Source organism: Ailuropoda melanoleuca, chromosome 8, assembly GCF_002007445.2.
Source record: "Ailuropoda melanoleuca isolate Jingjing chromosome 8, ASM200744v2, whole genome shotgun sequence".
Classification (NCBI taxonomy): domain Eukaryota; kingdom Metazoa; phylum Chordata; class Mammalia; order Carnivora; family Ursidae; genus Ailuropoda; species Ailuropoda melanoleuca.
Window position 1 is genome coordinate 101,975,548 of NC_048225.1, and position 14,172 is coordinate 101,989,719.

General features: G+C 52.7%; 1 protein-coding gene across 1 annotated transcript in view; it reads left to right on the forward strand.

Annotated features, from left to right (window-relative positions):
* LGR6 (leucine rich repeat containing G protein-coupled receptor 6) overlaps positions 1-11,700 on the forward strand; it is a gene marked incomplete at its 5' end in the record, with an annotated part of 122,182 nt that extends 110,482 nt beyond the window's left edge. Inside the window, 3 exons of the mRNA XM_034667659.1 lie at positions 548-708; positions 5,044-5,124; positions 7,408-11,700. Of these exons, the coding sequence (XP_034523550.1) occupies positions 548-708; positions 5,044-5,124; positions 7,408-8,663 (1,498 nt within the window). The remainder of the gene's footprint in view (positions 1-547; positions 709-5,043; positions 5,125-7,407) is intronic.
* Positions 11,701-14,172: the final 2,472 nt, after the last annotated feature.

Here is a 14,172-nt window from a genome sequence, read left to right on the forward strand (position 1 = left end):
CTGAAGCAGCACAGCCTGTGTGGCCCAAGCCACCTCCTCCGCCAGCCAACGAGATGCCTGCGGGCATCTGCCCTCGCCCTCAAAGGGCACACGTTCAGCTCTGCTGTGCCTGGGGGTGGGGCCGGGGGACAGGGCGTGGGTCCAACTGAGGGCGAGGGTAATGCGAGAGTCACTGGGAGTCCCCGGCCCCTGAAATACAAAAGAAGAGTTGCTTGCTGGGAGAGCAGCCGAGCGCTGGCGTGCTGTGTGATCTTGGGTGAGCGGCTCTCCACGCTGAGCCTACTGAGGGCGCTCCGTAAACCATGGAAAGTTTTTCTCTCCATCTCATTCACAAGATGAGTGAGGAAAAGATTGGAAGATGCTTGGAGCCCTTCAGAGGCAGGAGTCGGGCTGTAAGATCCATACAAAGAAAGCCCAGGGGGCTGCCTGCACAGTAATCGGGGTGCTTTGGGGTTGAAAGGCTGGTGCGGAGTGCCAGGTCCCTGGGTTGGCATCCTAGCCATTCCTAAAGCAGCTCATTTTACCCCTGTGGCCCCTCGACCCCCAGGATCCTGGAGGTGCCCTATGCTTACCAGTGCTGTGCCTATGGCGTCTGTGCCAGCTTCTTCAAGGACTCGGGGCAGTGGGAGGCTGAGGACGTTCACCTTGATGAGGAGGACACTCTGAAGAGGCCCCCGGGCCTTCTTGCTGGACAAGCTGAGAACCACTGTGAGTGATGGGGGCCCTGGCCAGGGCGGGTGGGTGGCTGTGGAGAGGAAGTTAGGGAGGAGGCCTGGGGGACCCTGAGAGGGGCTCTGGCACAGCTGTGGAGGGAAACCCCAAGGGTGACCTGGGAGGTGACCTCTGCACCTTATCTCTCCAAGGACGTAGACCAGAGGTGCTTGGGGAGAAGGGATGAGGATGGACAAGGACAGTAGTAATGTTTCCATATTCGCTAAGCCCTTCGCGGTTCCCAGGGTGCTTCCCAAGCCGCATGTTACGGAACACCGCTGCCCTCGTGGCTCACACGTTCCTTCTCCCCAGCTGCCCCCTGGCTACACGGGCCCTTCAACTTCAGGGCATTCGCAGAGAGGACATCCACTTTCTAATCCACCTGAGCCAAGCAGGATTGAATTAAATCAATTAAATTAAATCTGTCTAAAAAAAAAAGTCCCTCGCTATATGTCCTAGAGCCAAATGGAACAGAGTGGGGATTATCACTGTTCGAGTCATCCTGCCCCTCAGAGGCCACTAGGTGCAAGAGGACCTTGCTGAGAAGGGCCACATGGGTCTTGGGCCACATGGGTCTGTTTCTAGAACAGTTGGGGTAAAGGGAAGGAGGGTGGAGGTAGGCAGCTGAAGGGACTCTAAGGGATCATCTGTCAACTGGTGTCTTAGATAAAGGGCAGAGAGGAGGCTTCCATCCCCCCTCGCCTTCACCCCATGTGACAGAACACAGGTAGAATTGGGAGGAAGCAAAAAGGACCCCTCATATTTGGATTTTGTTTTCAGTTTCTAACCGTCTCTCCACAATATGTCCATGGAGAAGCTAAATAGAAAAATCAAAACAAAACATGTAAGCAAAACATCTTATGGTGGTCTAGACAGACCCGGGTTCTAAACCCAACGACACCCTTTACCAGTTGAGTTGCCTGGGACAAGATATTTAACCTTACTGAGCCTTGTTTTGTTTTGTTTTGTTTTTGATCTGCACAACGAGAATGATATCACATATCTCACAGGCTGGAGAGGGCAAAGCGTGTTCACTGGTGTAACCACTCTTACTACTGGGAACGGGGCCTCCCGGTGTGCGTGTGGAGGAATCCCACTTGATTCAAAGAAGTTACAGAGTTTCTTGTGTAGTCCAGGACACGGTTTATGGAGGCCAGTGTTGCACAAGCAGTTAGGGGGTTTTTGGGGTCTCTCTCCAGACCCCTCCCCGGGGAGGGCGTGAGGACCCCGTGAGGAACCCAGTGGCCAGGCTGGCTCTGGGCCGGCAGACAGCTATCCCCAGGGGACATTCCCGGATGTCTGTCTGCTGTACACTCCCTCAGGGAGCTGGAAGGAGGAATGGAAACTTTCCTTCCTCAAGGTGAAACTTTCCACCAGGCTTAGGTCTTGGAGAGCCACAGGGCGTCAGAATCATGGGCTGCCTGCCGCCGGTAACGGGAGCTAGGGAAGGCCCCCCCACTTCCTGTGGGAGCTAATAAGCCTTGAGGAAGAAAGCCAGGAGCTTCGGATGCAGCCAGATTTGATTTCCTCCTCGTTTGAAGAGTGGTTACTTAACACCTTGGCTGTGACTTTTCCAGCCTCAGACGGAGTCCACGGGCCTCACCCCGTGCGTTTCATTCATGCATTCTGATTTCAAAGAATTGCTGAGCTCCATTCTGGAGAGCCGGGGTGGGCAGGGAATGAAAGGTAGAGAGGAGAGGAAATGCCAGGACTCTGTGGGCACACCTCGGCCTCCTGCCCGCCCTCATGGTGTCTGGGCCAAGGGCAGCTCCACAGAGCCTTCCTGCCTCCTGGGAAAATGCCCAACTGTAGGTTTACCCTTTAAGTGGGGAGGAAGGAAACAAACCACAGGAGTCAAAGATGGGGGCAAGCACGACAGAGTCACCTGTGTGCGGTAGAGGGCGAGCCCACAGGGCACTGTCTCTGAAGCCCGGGGAATGTTACAGGTGTCCTTCTGAAGAGAAGCAAGTCTCTCGTACCACTTAGGGCCTCAGACACCTTGCCCAGTCTCACTAGAGAAACTGAAGTCTTATTCTTTTTTTTTTTTTTTAAGATTTATTTATTTATTTATTTATTTATTTATTTATTTATTTATTAGACAGAGAGAGACAGGCAGTAAGAGAGGGAACACAAGCAGGGGGAGAGGAAGAAGCAGGCTCCTAGTGGAGGAGCCCGATGTGGGGCTCGATCCCGGAACGCTGGGATCACGCCCTGAGCCGAAGGCAGACGCCCAATGACTACGCCACCCAGGCGCCCCCAAAGTCTTATTCTTAAAAAAGTCTTTCAATGATGAATTTTGCCGCAAGCAAGAGTTTTGTCTTTATAAATGATAAGATGTTTGAGATGATCGTTTCAAAATTCTTGTAGAATTTAGGGATCCCCATGGTATCCCTGACACCCCTGTGGTTCACTAGCTCCGGTGTAAGAAACATCACAATAGTGACTAAGAGGAGGGAAAAAATCCCACTTGATTCAAAGAAGTTACAGAGTTTCTTTAACAATGGATTTATCTTTCTTTTTTTTTTTTAGATTTTATTTATTTATTTATTTGACAGAGAGAGAGAAAGCCAGCGAGAGAGGGAACACAAGCAGGGGGAGTGGGAGAGGGAGAAGCAGGCTCATAGCAGAGGAGCCTGATGTGGGGCGATCCCAGAACGCCAGGATCACGCCCTGAGCCGAAGGCAGACGCTTAACCGCTGTGCCACCCAGGCGCCCCTGGATTTATCTTTCTAATCCTATTTTCTCAGGCTAACCGAACTGCAGGGTCTAGACTTAGAATGGGAAGGATCGGTAAATTTGATCTAGTCCAGCCTCCCACTCAGCATAGAAGTGCCCTTTCTCACACCTGGGGCTTTCTGCTCCAGCCCCTCTGGTGACAAATTATGCCCAGCTCGTGCATCTGTAAAGCTGCCCCCACCATCCCCTCCCCTCCCCCCAATCAGGAAAGCATAACGGTTGAATACCTGGGCTCTGTAGTCAGACAGACGGGGGTTGGAGTTCCGCCCTGTGGTGCACCAGCTGGGAGACCCGGGGCAAGCCGCTTCACTTCCATGAGCCTCAGTGTCCTCATCCGTCAAATGGTCTCAAAGGACACCTGCCTTGTGAGGGTGCTGGGAAGATTAATGAGACCTGAAGATGACGACCCTCTGGGCAGAGCCTGGCACAGAGTAAGAGCTCAGAGACCCTTAACCCTCACTGTTACGTAAATCCGCTAGTTGGCACAGTGCATCTGACCTGAGTGCTTGATCCACTTCCGTCCCCCTAAGCTCCCCGAGAGCAGGACCGTCTTGTTCATCCCCGAGTTCCTCTGCACTTGCCCACCTGCATTTGACAGGCTTTGCCTGCAGCACGCTTGGACCTCAGGCCCACCCCTCTGTTGGTCAGCTCTAAGCTTGGGAGCTCGTTTGTGTTACTAAGAAGGAAAACGTCTCCATTTAAATTGTTAATTTGCCCCCTTCTACCAGCCATCCTGATTCTACCCCCTGCAACAACACAGCATGTGGGAGCACAGTTCCTTTATGCCTGATGGGACCTCAGCTCCTTGAGGACGGATGGCCATGGTTTCCCCACTTACTCTTGCCTTGCCTGAGTTAATCCCCTAGCGTCTTTGCCCATTTCTCAAGCATATGGCTTCCATTCATTCACTATCCCTGGCTTACCTCCTCTGAATACAGCCCCGCTCACTACTCTGTCTTAAGAAGATGTCCTTCCTGGGGTGCCTGGGTGGCTCTGTTGATTAGGTGTCTGACTCTTGATTTTGGCTCAGGCAGTGATCTCAGGGTCTTGGGATCGAATCCCACTTCGGGCTCCACGCTGGGCATGGAGCCTGCTTAAGATTCTCTCTCTCTCTCCCTCTGCCCCTCTGCCCCTCAAAATTTAAAAATATTTTAAAAATATTTTTAAAAAAATAAAAAGAAGATGTTTTTCCTAGCGCATGGCGTTCACAACTGGACAGGGAATTACAGTGGGGGACTGGCCAGTGTGGAGAACTGTTTGATTACCGGCTCCCATTGTTACCTTAACTCTAAGCAGCGTGCACGGTAACGAGGCTGCCTGGAGGGGACACAGCATGCTGAGTTATAGGACGAGAGGAGCAAGTCTCAGATGAAAGTTTGCTGTAAAGAACAGACAATGCAAATAATCCGCATGTGGATAATAGGAACTGGCTGAATGTTTATACCTGAGGGTAGAACAGATGTGCTGTTGGGATGGCCCGTGCCGAGCAGATTGAGTTGGGGATGACAGCTTAAAGAGGTGGGCATTTGGAGGAAGGTGGAACTTGACTGTCACCAAGACCTGGGCCCCAAGCCACTTTCTGGTCTCACCTCTCAGATGACCTGGATCTGGACGAGCTCCAGCTGGAGATGGAGGATGCAAAGCCACGCCCCAGTGTCCAGTGTAGCCCCATTCCAGGTGAGATGGGTGCCTTGGTGTGGGGACGGGGCAGGACCGGGGAAGGAGGGCCCAAGTATTTAGATGAGATGCCAGTTCAGGCTGGCATGTTTGTAACCATGCTTCTCGCACCTTCTCTGCCTAAGAGCCAACATTCTGGGGGGAAGACAGCCTCTTCTGGTGATTCCCAGGGAAGGAGCTGGAATTCTTCCCTTGGGTGGCCGTTTGGAACCACAGTGGGGGAGGAGTGACAGCAGGGAGAGGGAGTCAAAGCAACCTTCACAAATCGGCCAATGAGAAGTTAAACATCCAGGAGAAAGTGTCTCTCATTGAAGAGAAAAGCAGGAAAGGATGTCTTGACCCTATTGTTCAGGGTGGAGTGTGGCACTGCTTCTGAGCGCTCCCTCAGTCTAAGGCTCTCAGAATCCTAGAGCCAGATGGGCCTCCGAAAGCTCACCTTCTCCATCCCTCTCTGCTCTTTTTCTTAAAACTCCTCGGGATGGAAAAACTCCACAGTACCCCTGGATAACTCCTTATAGGACTGTCCAGCCCTTATAGCTGAGAAAGTCTCCTATAGAGTCTCACCTGAATCTTGCTGTAAAGAGAGAAGGAGAATTCTCTTTCCCTTCGATGCAGTGCAGCCTAACGTGTTAAGAGTGAAGAAGCCCCTTCCCCTGGGTATAACGTGCTAGCAGGCCACCCCCAGAAGGCAGTGGCACATTGCTTAGGCCAGGACAGGAACTCTTCGGAATGAACAGAAAGCAGTGAATGGCATGCATCTCTATTTTGTCTCCCCTCCATTTTCCAGTTTTACATCTCTCTTTCGTTCGCACCCCTTGGCCTTCTCCTTGCTCTCTCTGAGCCAAAACAGTGCTTGCAGCCTGCCAACACCTGCTCGCAGCCCTCAGTGGCTACAGCACGCCCTCTAGTGCCAGCCCAGCACAAGAACACCAACGCGGTCTGGAGGAAACAGGTGGTGTTTCTTCCTGACTTGGAAACCCACATGCTTCACGCTGCCACAGAAATTTTACCTCTGAAAACCAATAATCAGCAGTGATGAGGTAAAAGAGGAGGCTCCGAAAGGCAAAGTCCAACTTGAACTTGCTTTAAAAATAGATCGTACCAATGGTCAAATAAATTATGGTACATCCATATGGGCTAGAATTTACTACGCAGCCACGGAAAACGTTTGTTTTGGAGGAAGATAAAGATGTGAGAAAGTGTGCATAATAAAATTTTAACTTAAAAAAGGGAACAAAAACTATATACGGAAAATCCCGATTTAGTTAAAAAACATATATGTATGTATGTATTACATACATACATATGTATGTTCTTTCGGAGAGGTGGGAAGATAAGCAGCTTTAATTTTTCCGTGTTCTATTTTCCAAACTTTCTACAATGACCTTCTATTATATGGTAGTCAAAAAAAATACGTTTAAAAAATAGTTCCCACAAAAGCCTCTCAAATTCCCAAGCTACTAGAAATACATTGGAGAGCAGGAGTCTGGAGCCAAAAGAAATGAAGACATAACATGTCCAAAGTTACAGGGTGATTTAAGGACAGAACCTGAAGGGAGAGATGGAAAACACCACGATCTCAGCCATTTGTACAAAACCAGGTTGGAAAAACCCAGAGTCATCCTTATTTTCATTTACTTATTATGCTTTTCTTCCCGAATACTGATGGACCCTGTGAGTACTGACTGTGGTCTGTCTCCCCGTCACAGAGCAAGGGAGAGCCAGCTGGGTACAATACCTGGCCAGCGCTCGTCCACAGTGGGGTCCTTAGTGGATCCCTGGGCACTGGCTGGGAGAAGCAGAGCCTTGGGATGCAGACTGGTCACGTCCGAGCAGCCCTTCACGCCCCTGTGTCTCCAGCCCAGCGTATCCCAGTTCGGATGCCCCCTTCACTCCTTTATGCCGCCTCGTCCCTTCCTTTCTCCTAAATCCTGCTGCTTGGGAAAGACTGCTTTGCTGAACGTTTCCTCAATGCCTGGCTTGGCGCTGTATTAATATGTACTTTGTGTACGAATTTGTTTATTATGTGTTTCTGTTTCTACACGTATTGGGTGAGTGTTCACTCCATTTGCAGCTCCCTGGGAGAAGAGCTGTGTGTGTCCCCACGGCCGCCCACCCCACCCCACCCCACCCCACCTGACAGTTTTCAGAGACCAGATCAGCCTCTGTCAGCCTGGGAGTTCTCTGAGGACAGAGGCAGTGTCAGCCTCCCCGGCCGCATCCCCAGGACCCAGGCCCAGCAGCCTCTGACCCCGGGGTAATGTCTGACCCTCTCTCCCGCAGGCCCCTTCAAGCCCTGCGAGCACCTCTTTGAGAGCTGGGGCATCCGCCTGGCCGTGTGGGCCATCGTGCTGCTGTCCGTGCTCTGTAACGGGCTCGTGCTGCTGAGCGTCTTTGCTGGCGGGCCCGGCGCCCTGCCCCCGGTCAAGTTTGTCATAGGTGCGATTGCGGGCGCCAACACCTTGACTGGCATTTCCTGTGGCCTCCTAGCCTCCGTCGACGCCCTGACCTTTGGCCAGTTCGCCCAGTATGGAGCCCGCTGGGAGATGGGGCTGGGCTGCCAGGCCACAGGCTTCCTGGCCGTCCTCGGGTCCGAGGCGTCCGTGCTGCTGCTCACCCTGGCCGCCGTGCAGTGCAGCGTCTCCGTCTCCTGCGTCCGGGCCTACGGGAAGGCCCCGTCCCTGAGCAGCGTTCGAGCCGGGGCCCTGGGCTGCCTGATGCTGGCCGGGCTGGCCGCGGCCCTGCCCCTCGCCTCGGTGGGAGAATACGGGGCGTCCCCGCTCTGCCTGCCCTATGCCCCACCCGAGGGCCAGCCGGCTGCCCTGGGCTTCGCCGTGGCCCTGGTGATGATGAACTCCTTCTGCTTCCTGGTCGTGGCTGGGGCCTACATCAAACTCTACTGCGACCTGCCGAGGGGTGACTTCGAGGCCGCGTGGGACTGTGCCATGGTGAGGCACGTGGCCTGGCTCATCTTTGCGGATGGGCTCCTCTACTGTCCCGTGGCCTTCCTCAGCTTCGCCTCCATGCTGGGCCTCTTTCCTGTCACCCCGGAGGCCGTCAAGTCCGTCCTTCTGGTGGTACTACCCCTGCCCGCCTGCCTCAACCCGCTGCTCTACCTGCTCTTCAACCCCCACTTCCGGGATGACCTGCGGCGGCTCTGGCCCTGCACAGGGACCCCAGGGCCCCTGGCCTATGCCGCTGCCAGCGAGCTGGAGAAGAGCTCCTGCGATTCTACCCAGGCCCTGGTGGCCTTCTCTGATGTGGATCTCATTCTGGAAGCTTCTGAGGCGGGGCGGCCCCCTGGGCTGGAGACCTATGGTTTCCCCTCAGTGACCCTCATCTCCTGTCAGCAGCCGGGGGGCCCCAGGTTGGAGGGCAGCCATTTTGTAGAGCCAGAGAGCACCCACTTTGGGAACCCACCACCCTCCATGGATGGAGAACTGCTGCTCAGGGCAGAGGGAGCCATGTCAGCAGGTGGGGGCCTGTCCGTGGGCAGGGCCTTCCAGCCCTCTGGCTCCACCTTTGCCTCACACTTATAAATGTCCCTCCTCACTCTTTTTTCCCATCTCTTCCCTCCCCTCTCCTCCCTCCCCTCTCCTCCCACTCCATGAATGATGGCTGCTTGTAAAATAAATTCAACCAAAACTCAACAGTGTGATCCACAGCAGGATGGCCCAGGACTGGGCTCCACTGGTCTCCTCTCTCCCATGGCCATCACCAGCGTGTGCTGCTTGGCCTAGGTTCCCCTTGGCCTTCCTCTGGGCCTCTTCCCCGTCACGTGTGAAGCAGTGGACCAGAGATCTGGACATTTGTCTGCCTAAGGGAAATGAGGGATGAGGGAAGCACTAAACAATGATTGGGGTGGGGGGCTGAGCAGGTCAAGGATCAGGGTACAATGGGCAGGGGGACCTCACAGGGAAAGACCTGTAATGGCACTGCCAAAGGCATTTGGGCATCTGCCCTTTGACTCACGGATTGGACACAAAATGTGTTCTGTGTCCTGTTAATCTCGAGATATGCCATGAAGAAGACTCTGTTAAAATTAGTTTTAGAATATGCTACAGATTCTGTCCCTTTCTTAGAGGTTCACGGTGCATGTTGGTGTAGTAAAGGCCGCAAGAATTCCCGCAGCAGTAAAGTCTGTTGAACTTTGTTTAACCCACTTCCCCAAATTATTTGACAACAGGTTTTCGTTTGGTTGGTTATCATGGGCTGTCTGTTAACATCTCACAGAATGTAACACTGCTCTCTCCCAGGGCCCTCACCTCTCCACCACCTCGTGCTACCCAGTGACATCACAAGGTGCCACCGATCCTAGAAAACCCTGATCGTAGCAGTTTCACCTGGGGTAAAGTTGATGATTCCATCAACCAGAGAAGACTCTCCAGTCTCTGCTTTCCCATCCCTCTTGTTCTGCCCTGGGAAGGATGGGGAAGAGGCCACCTTTGTGGTTCCAGCCTCGGCCCCCCACATTGGGGCAGGGGTTAGGGGATCCCACGTGGGTCCCACCTCTTCCCCAAGCCCAACCACCGATGAAACTTCTGCCCTCAGTAAGAGAGAGCATCCCCGGATCCTGGCGGGGTACGCACAGGGAAGTCTATGGCTGCCTGGCTTCCTTCTGGCTCTGAGTTGCCTTCCTGTGGTTCTCCACCGTATGCCTCTTGCCAACTCCTGCCGCAAGCCTTTCTTTCTTTGCAAGTTCTTTCTTTGCATCCCAGGTCCTGCCTTCTCTGTGGGACAGGGAGCTCCTGGCCAGCAAACTGGGGGGATATTTGCATTGTATGTATTGTTTTGTAGGAAGCATTATAGGAATCTGGGATCCCTGGGGGCCCCAAAGAAGCATGACGCTTCTGCCTCTCCGGTCATAACCTTCCTACCTTATGGGTTACTAAGTGCCTCTGAGCATTCTAGCGCTCCCCACCCGAAGTACACACGCATTCTATCTCAGGTTGAGGAGGTGAGAGCTAGGACGTTCTTAAAGACACAAGAAGGGAATCCAAGGCACAGAAAAGGGGCTCTACTACTAAGACAACTCTGAGAAGGTCCTTCCTAGCCTGCAGTTTAGCTTCTCTTCTGCCTCCCCGCTGCCCCCGGTGCCCAGTGCAAATTCTGACGCAAGTCCCCGAGGCTGCCTAGGCTGCGGTGGAGGGCTGAGGCAGAGACCGTGAGTGGAACTTGGCACATTTCTAAATTGCATTTGACCAGCTAAGTTGCCTGGACTCTTACTGGCTCTGAAGCTAAATGTGCCGACCTTGTAATCACAGAAGGACCGTAGGGTCCTAGCACAGGGTTCGCCTCGGAGGAGGCGCTCACTAGATGATGGGGAATTCAGTTATCAATTGGTTGTGTCCCAGGGCCGATCAAGAGCCTTTCATGGAAGGAGTTTGCTCTGCTTCGGGTACTGGGAGCTGGTGACTGTCATGGGGAGAGTTCTCCGAGGTGCCCCAGGGATGACAAAGTTGGTGTGATTTTTGGGAGGCTTGACTTCTAGGAAGTCACCAGGGCCCCTCCTCACAGCTACCCCCACCCCATGTGATCCCTTTCCCCCTTGGAGCCAGGGAGCCAGTGTTGAGTGGAATGTGGAGTGAAGTGGCCAAGTGTTGGAGGTCCAGGACTCATGGGAACAGTCCCCTACAGGTGGCCTCTTCTGTGAAAAGGGTGCCAGTGTTCTTTGGCTGCAAGCTCTAGGGTGGCACCGCTGTCATCTCATCATTTACTCCTACAGACCTGGGCATTTGCCAAGTCTGGCCCTTCTGGACAGAGGAGAGGTGTGGAGGAAGGGAGTGGAGGTGTTTGCCACGAACTGTTTTCATTATTCAGAAAACCTAGTTGATGTACATTTACCCAAAATAAGGTGGTGAAGTAGTTTCTTTGTTTCTGACTGACTTTCTAGCAAGTCTTTTGGTTATCTCCATTAGAATCAGTAGAAGGTTATGACAGTTTTGTACGTCTTTGATGAAACACAAAAGCAAAAACCAAATAATGCAATGCATGTGAAATCTTCCAAAATGGTGCCCATGGGGACGAATCCATCCAAAGGGCCGTGGTGGTAGAAACGTTGGGAACTGCTGACCTGGGATGTGCTGCCCTGGCCTCCATGTGTTGTGCCTTGGCAAACAGTGCCAACCACAGTCTCCTCTCAGAACAGCTTGTGGAAGAGAACTTTCTATAGTGGACCATGGTTTTTAAAGCACCGCTGTACACATCAAGAGGAAACTCCTTAATTCAGTGCTGAGATTTGAAGACTATGGCTTAACAGAGCCTCTGGTTGGGCCATCTCTTTGCCTTCCTCTCCCCACCTCTTGTTCCTCAACCTCCTTCCCAACTTTCCTTTTCCAGGAAGAATAAAAGGTTTAAGGATTGAGGGAGGGGAAGGAGGAAAAGTTGCCAACAATTGGTTGGGCCTGAATAAAGTGAGGATGATGGGAAATAGCTAGAATCCTTGATCTTTTCTGGCACCATCTCCTCTAACTACCTCTGCTCTGGTGTAGCAAGTTCTCCCACCCACCCTGTATCCCCTCTATCACTTCTGGGTTCCAGGCCCATGCCCTCTCCAGCTGTGTGAAGTGTAAGAATTGTCAAGATGTAAATATTTGGATTCTTCTGTATAATAAAGCACCAGTGAGGTATCATGTGTGTCCCTCAACTTTTTTCTGCTGCCGCCAGTAGCTCTGTGGGGGTGCAGCCAGAGGTGGGGCTGTTTTCTTGAGAGAGGAGTTATCAGAGTCAAGGCTCTTCCTCGCCCTGTCCCCTGAGTTCTGGGGCATCCGGGGCACAGCCAAGGAGGCTCAGGTTTGAAGTTTAGAAGGATCAGAATCAATTTGGCTCACCCTTTGTGTGCTGGACACTGGGTTAGGTGGAGAATAATCTAGAGAAAGCAGGCAACACTGTGGACTTCTTGTTACCCAGTCCCTGAGCATCAGAGACAAAGCCTATTCCTGGGGTTTCCTGACTCTGTGAATCCCAAAGAATCAGCTTCCTTTCCTCTACTTGGGTGACCTTCCTCACCCACTCTCTGCCTTGAAAATCTTCTCCCCGAAGCTTGGACCCAGAGTGGGATGATGTCCCCACGACAAGCAGGCAGTTCCCTTCTAGAGGTAAGGGAAAGAGATTGGGTTCAGTAAAACCCTGCAAGCATGGGAAGGAGATGCGAGCCCCAGTCAGGGCCTTACTAGCCTAGCGCCTGACTCCCTTCTGAGAGGCCAGACTGTGCCCCCAGGAGCACCCTTCCTCCACTCTTACTGAAGACGGAATTCCAAACCCACCCATCCTTGTGGCCCAACTGCCAAAAGGCCATTCAACTGTTCCTGCTGGACAGGATTGAAAGAGACACAGGGGCTAAGTGAAACCGCTGGGTGTTCCCAAGAGGCTCTGTGGAGAGCAAGAAGGGAGGCAGAATCTCAGTACATCTAAGACCAGAAAGAGCAGCAGGGCTGGGCCTGGCATGGCTGAAACCCGAGGGCCATTCTGGATGCGAGGCAGCTCTGAGATCCAGCCAGTGGGAGTTTGTGGTCAGTCGGCCTGGAGCCCACCCGTAGCAAGCAAAGCTGCCCCCTGTAGGCCTGCTCTGGCCTCTGTCCACTTCTCACCGCAGTCCACTGCTCCTCCTCACCTCCTTCTTACCTAAAATTCTTTTTATAAATTTAATTTTTGAACAAGTAATACATTTGCATGGTTTGAATAAAATATATCTGTTTAACAGTCCCCATTTGCCCATTTCCCAAGCCCTCACTGGTCACCACTGTTACAAGTTTCTTAGATATCCTTCCAGAGTTTCTTCATGTATATACAGACAAAATGCATGTATAATCTTACTTCTCCTTTCCGCCCAAGGTAGCATACCATAATTCTGCTTCTGCAGAATTTTTCACCTGTTAACAGAGCTCAAAGATCTTCCCTTACCAGTATTGAGTGCTTTCTCATTTTTTTACGGTCTCTCATATCTCTTTACACAGAGGTGCCCTACATTTTATCCGCCCCCCCGCCGCCGGAAGTGTGGTTTGCTTAATCTTTTGCTTCTACAAACACTGCAACAAGTAACATCAGATGTATGTCATTTAGCACACGTGTAAGTATACTTGTAAGGCACAGTCCCACACGTGAAATTGCTGGGTCAAAAGACAGTTCTAGATCTTGTTCCTGAAGCTGTGGAGCCGCACGTGTGGGCGCCGCTGCTCGCCGAGCACCAGGGACTCCGGGCCGTGTGGGGCTTCCCAGCTGGGGCCTGGAGCCAACACTGGCTGTGGGCCCGGCACCCCCCACCCCGGGAGTTCCTCTGTGTGCCAGCAGTCGCAGAGCACCAGCCTGGGGGCGCCCCGACGGTCGGCCCCCGAGGGGCAAGCGGGTCCGGGTCCGGCAGAAGGAGAAGGCAGAGGCTCCCTGGGACCAGGCCACCTCGCTGCTGCCGTCGGAGGCCCCGAGATGAAACCCAGTGTGGCCCAGATCTGGCCTCTGGCTCTGAGCCCCCGCTGACCGTTTGCCCGGCATCGTTCAGCTGTTCTGAGTGAGCCGTAAACGCGGAGGGCTGACTTTTTTAAAAAAAGACAACAAGAGTTTTAGGTAATAATATCTTTTCTTTACCTCATGGCTTCTTTTGACTCCTGGTCTATGCTTATGCATAACTTCTGCTTACGTGGGCCTCACGATGACCCCTGTTCTTCCTCAAGCCCTCTCTACACGTCTGTTCTTTCGGCTTCCATTCCTGGCTAATTCCCTTGTTTTCTCTTGATATCTCCTAGAGATGGAGAACCTGACTAGCCAAGCTTCTTTTCCTACACTAGGTCAGATCACAAGTCAGTGGTCAACTAACGGCCTGACCGCTCAGGCCAGCACTTGTCCCAGTCCACTAAATTATAGCCTAGGAATGGATATGTTTATGTGGGATCCCATCAGACAAATTATGGCTGCTCAGAGCTGCCCCTCTTCTCTCTTCTCTCAGAACGGACAGTGGGCCTGGCAGGAAGTTTCCACAAGCGCGGGGACCCTGTTGGTGTTTTCCACTGTTGTGTTCTCAGTTCTTTCCACAGGGCCTTGGACAAAAAAGGTGCT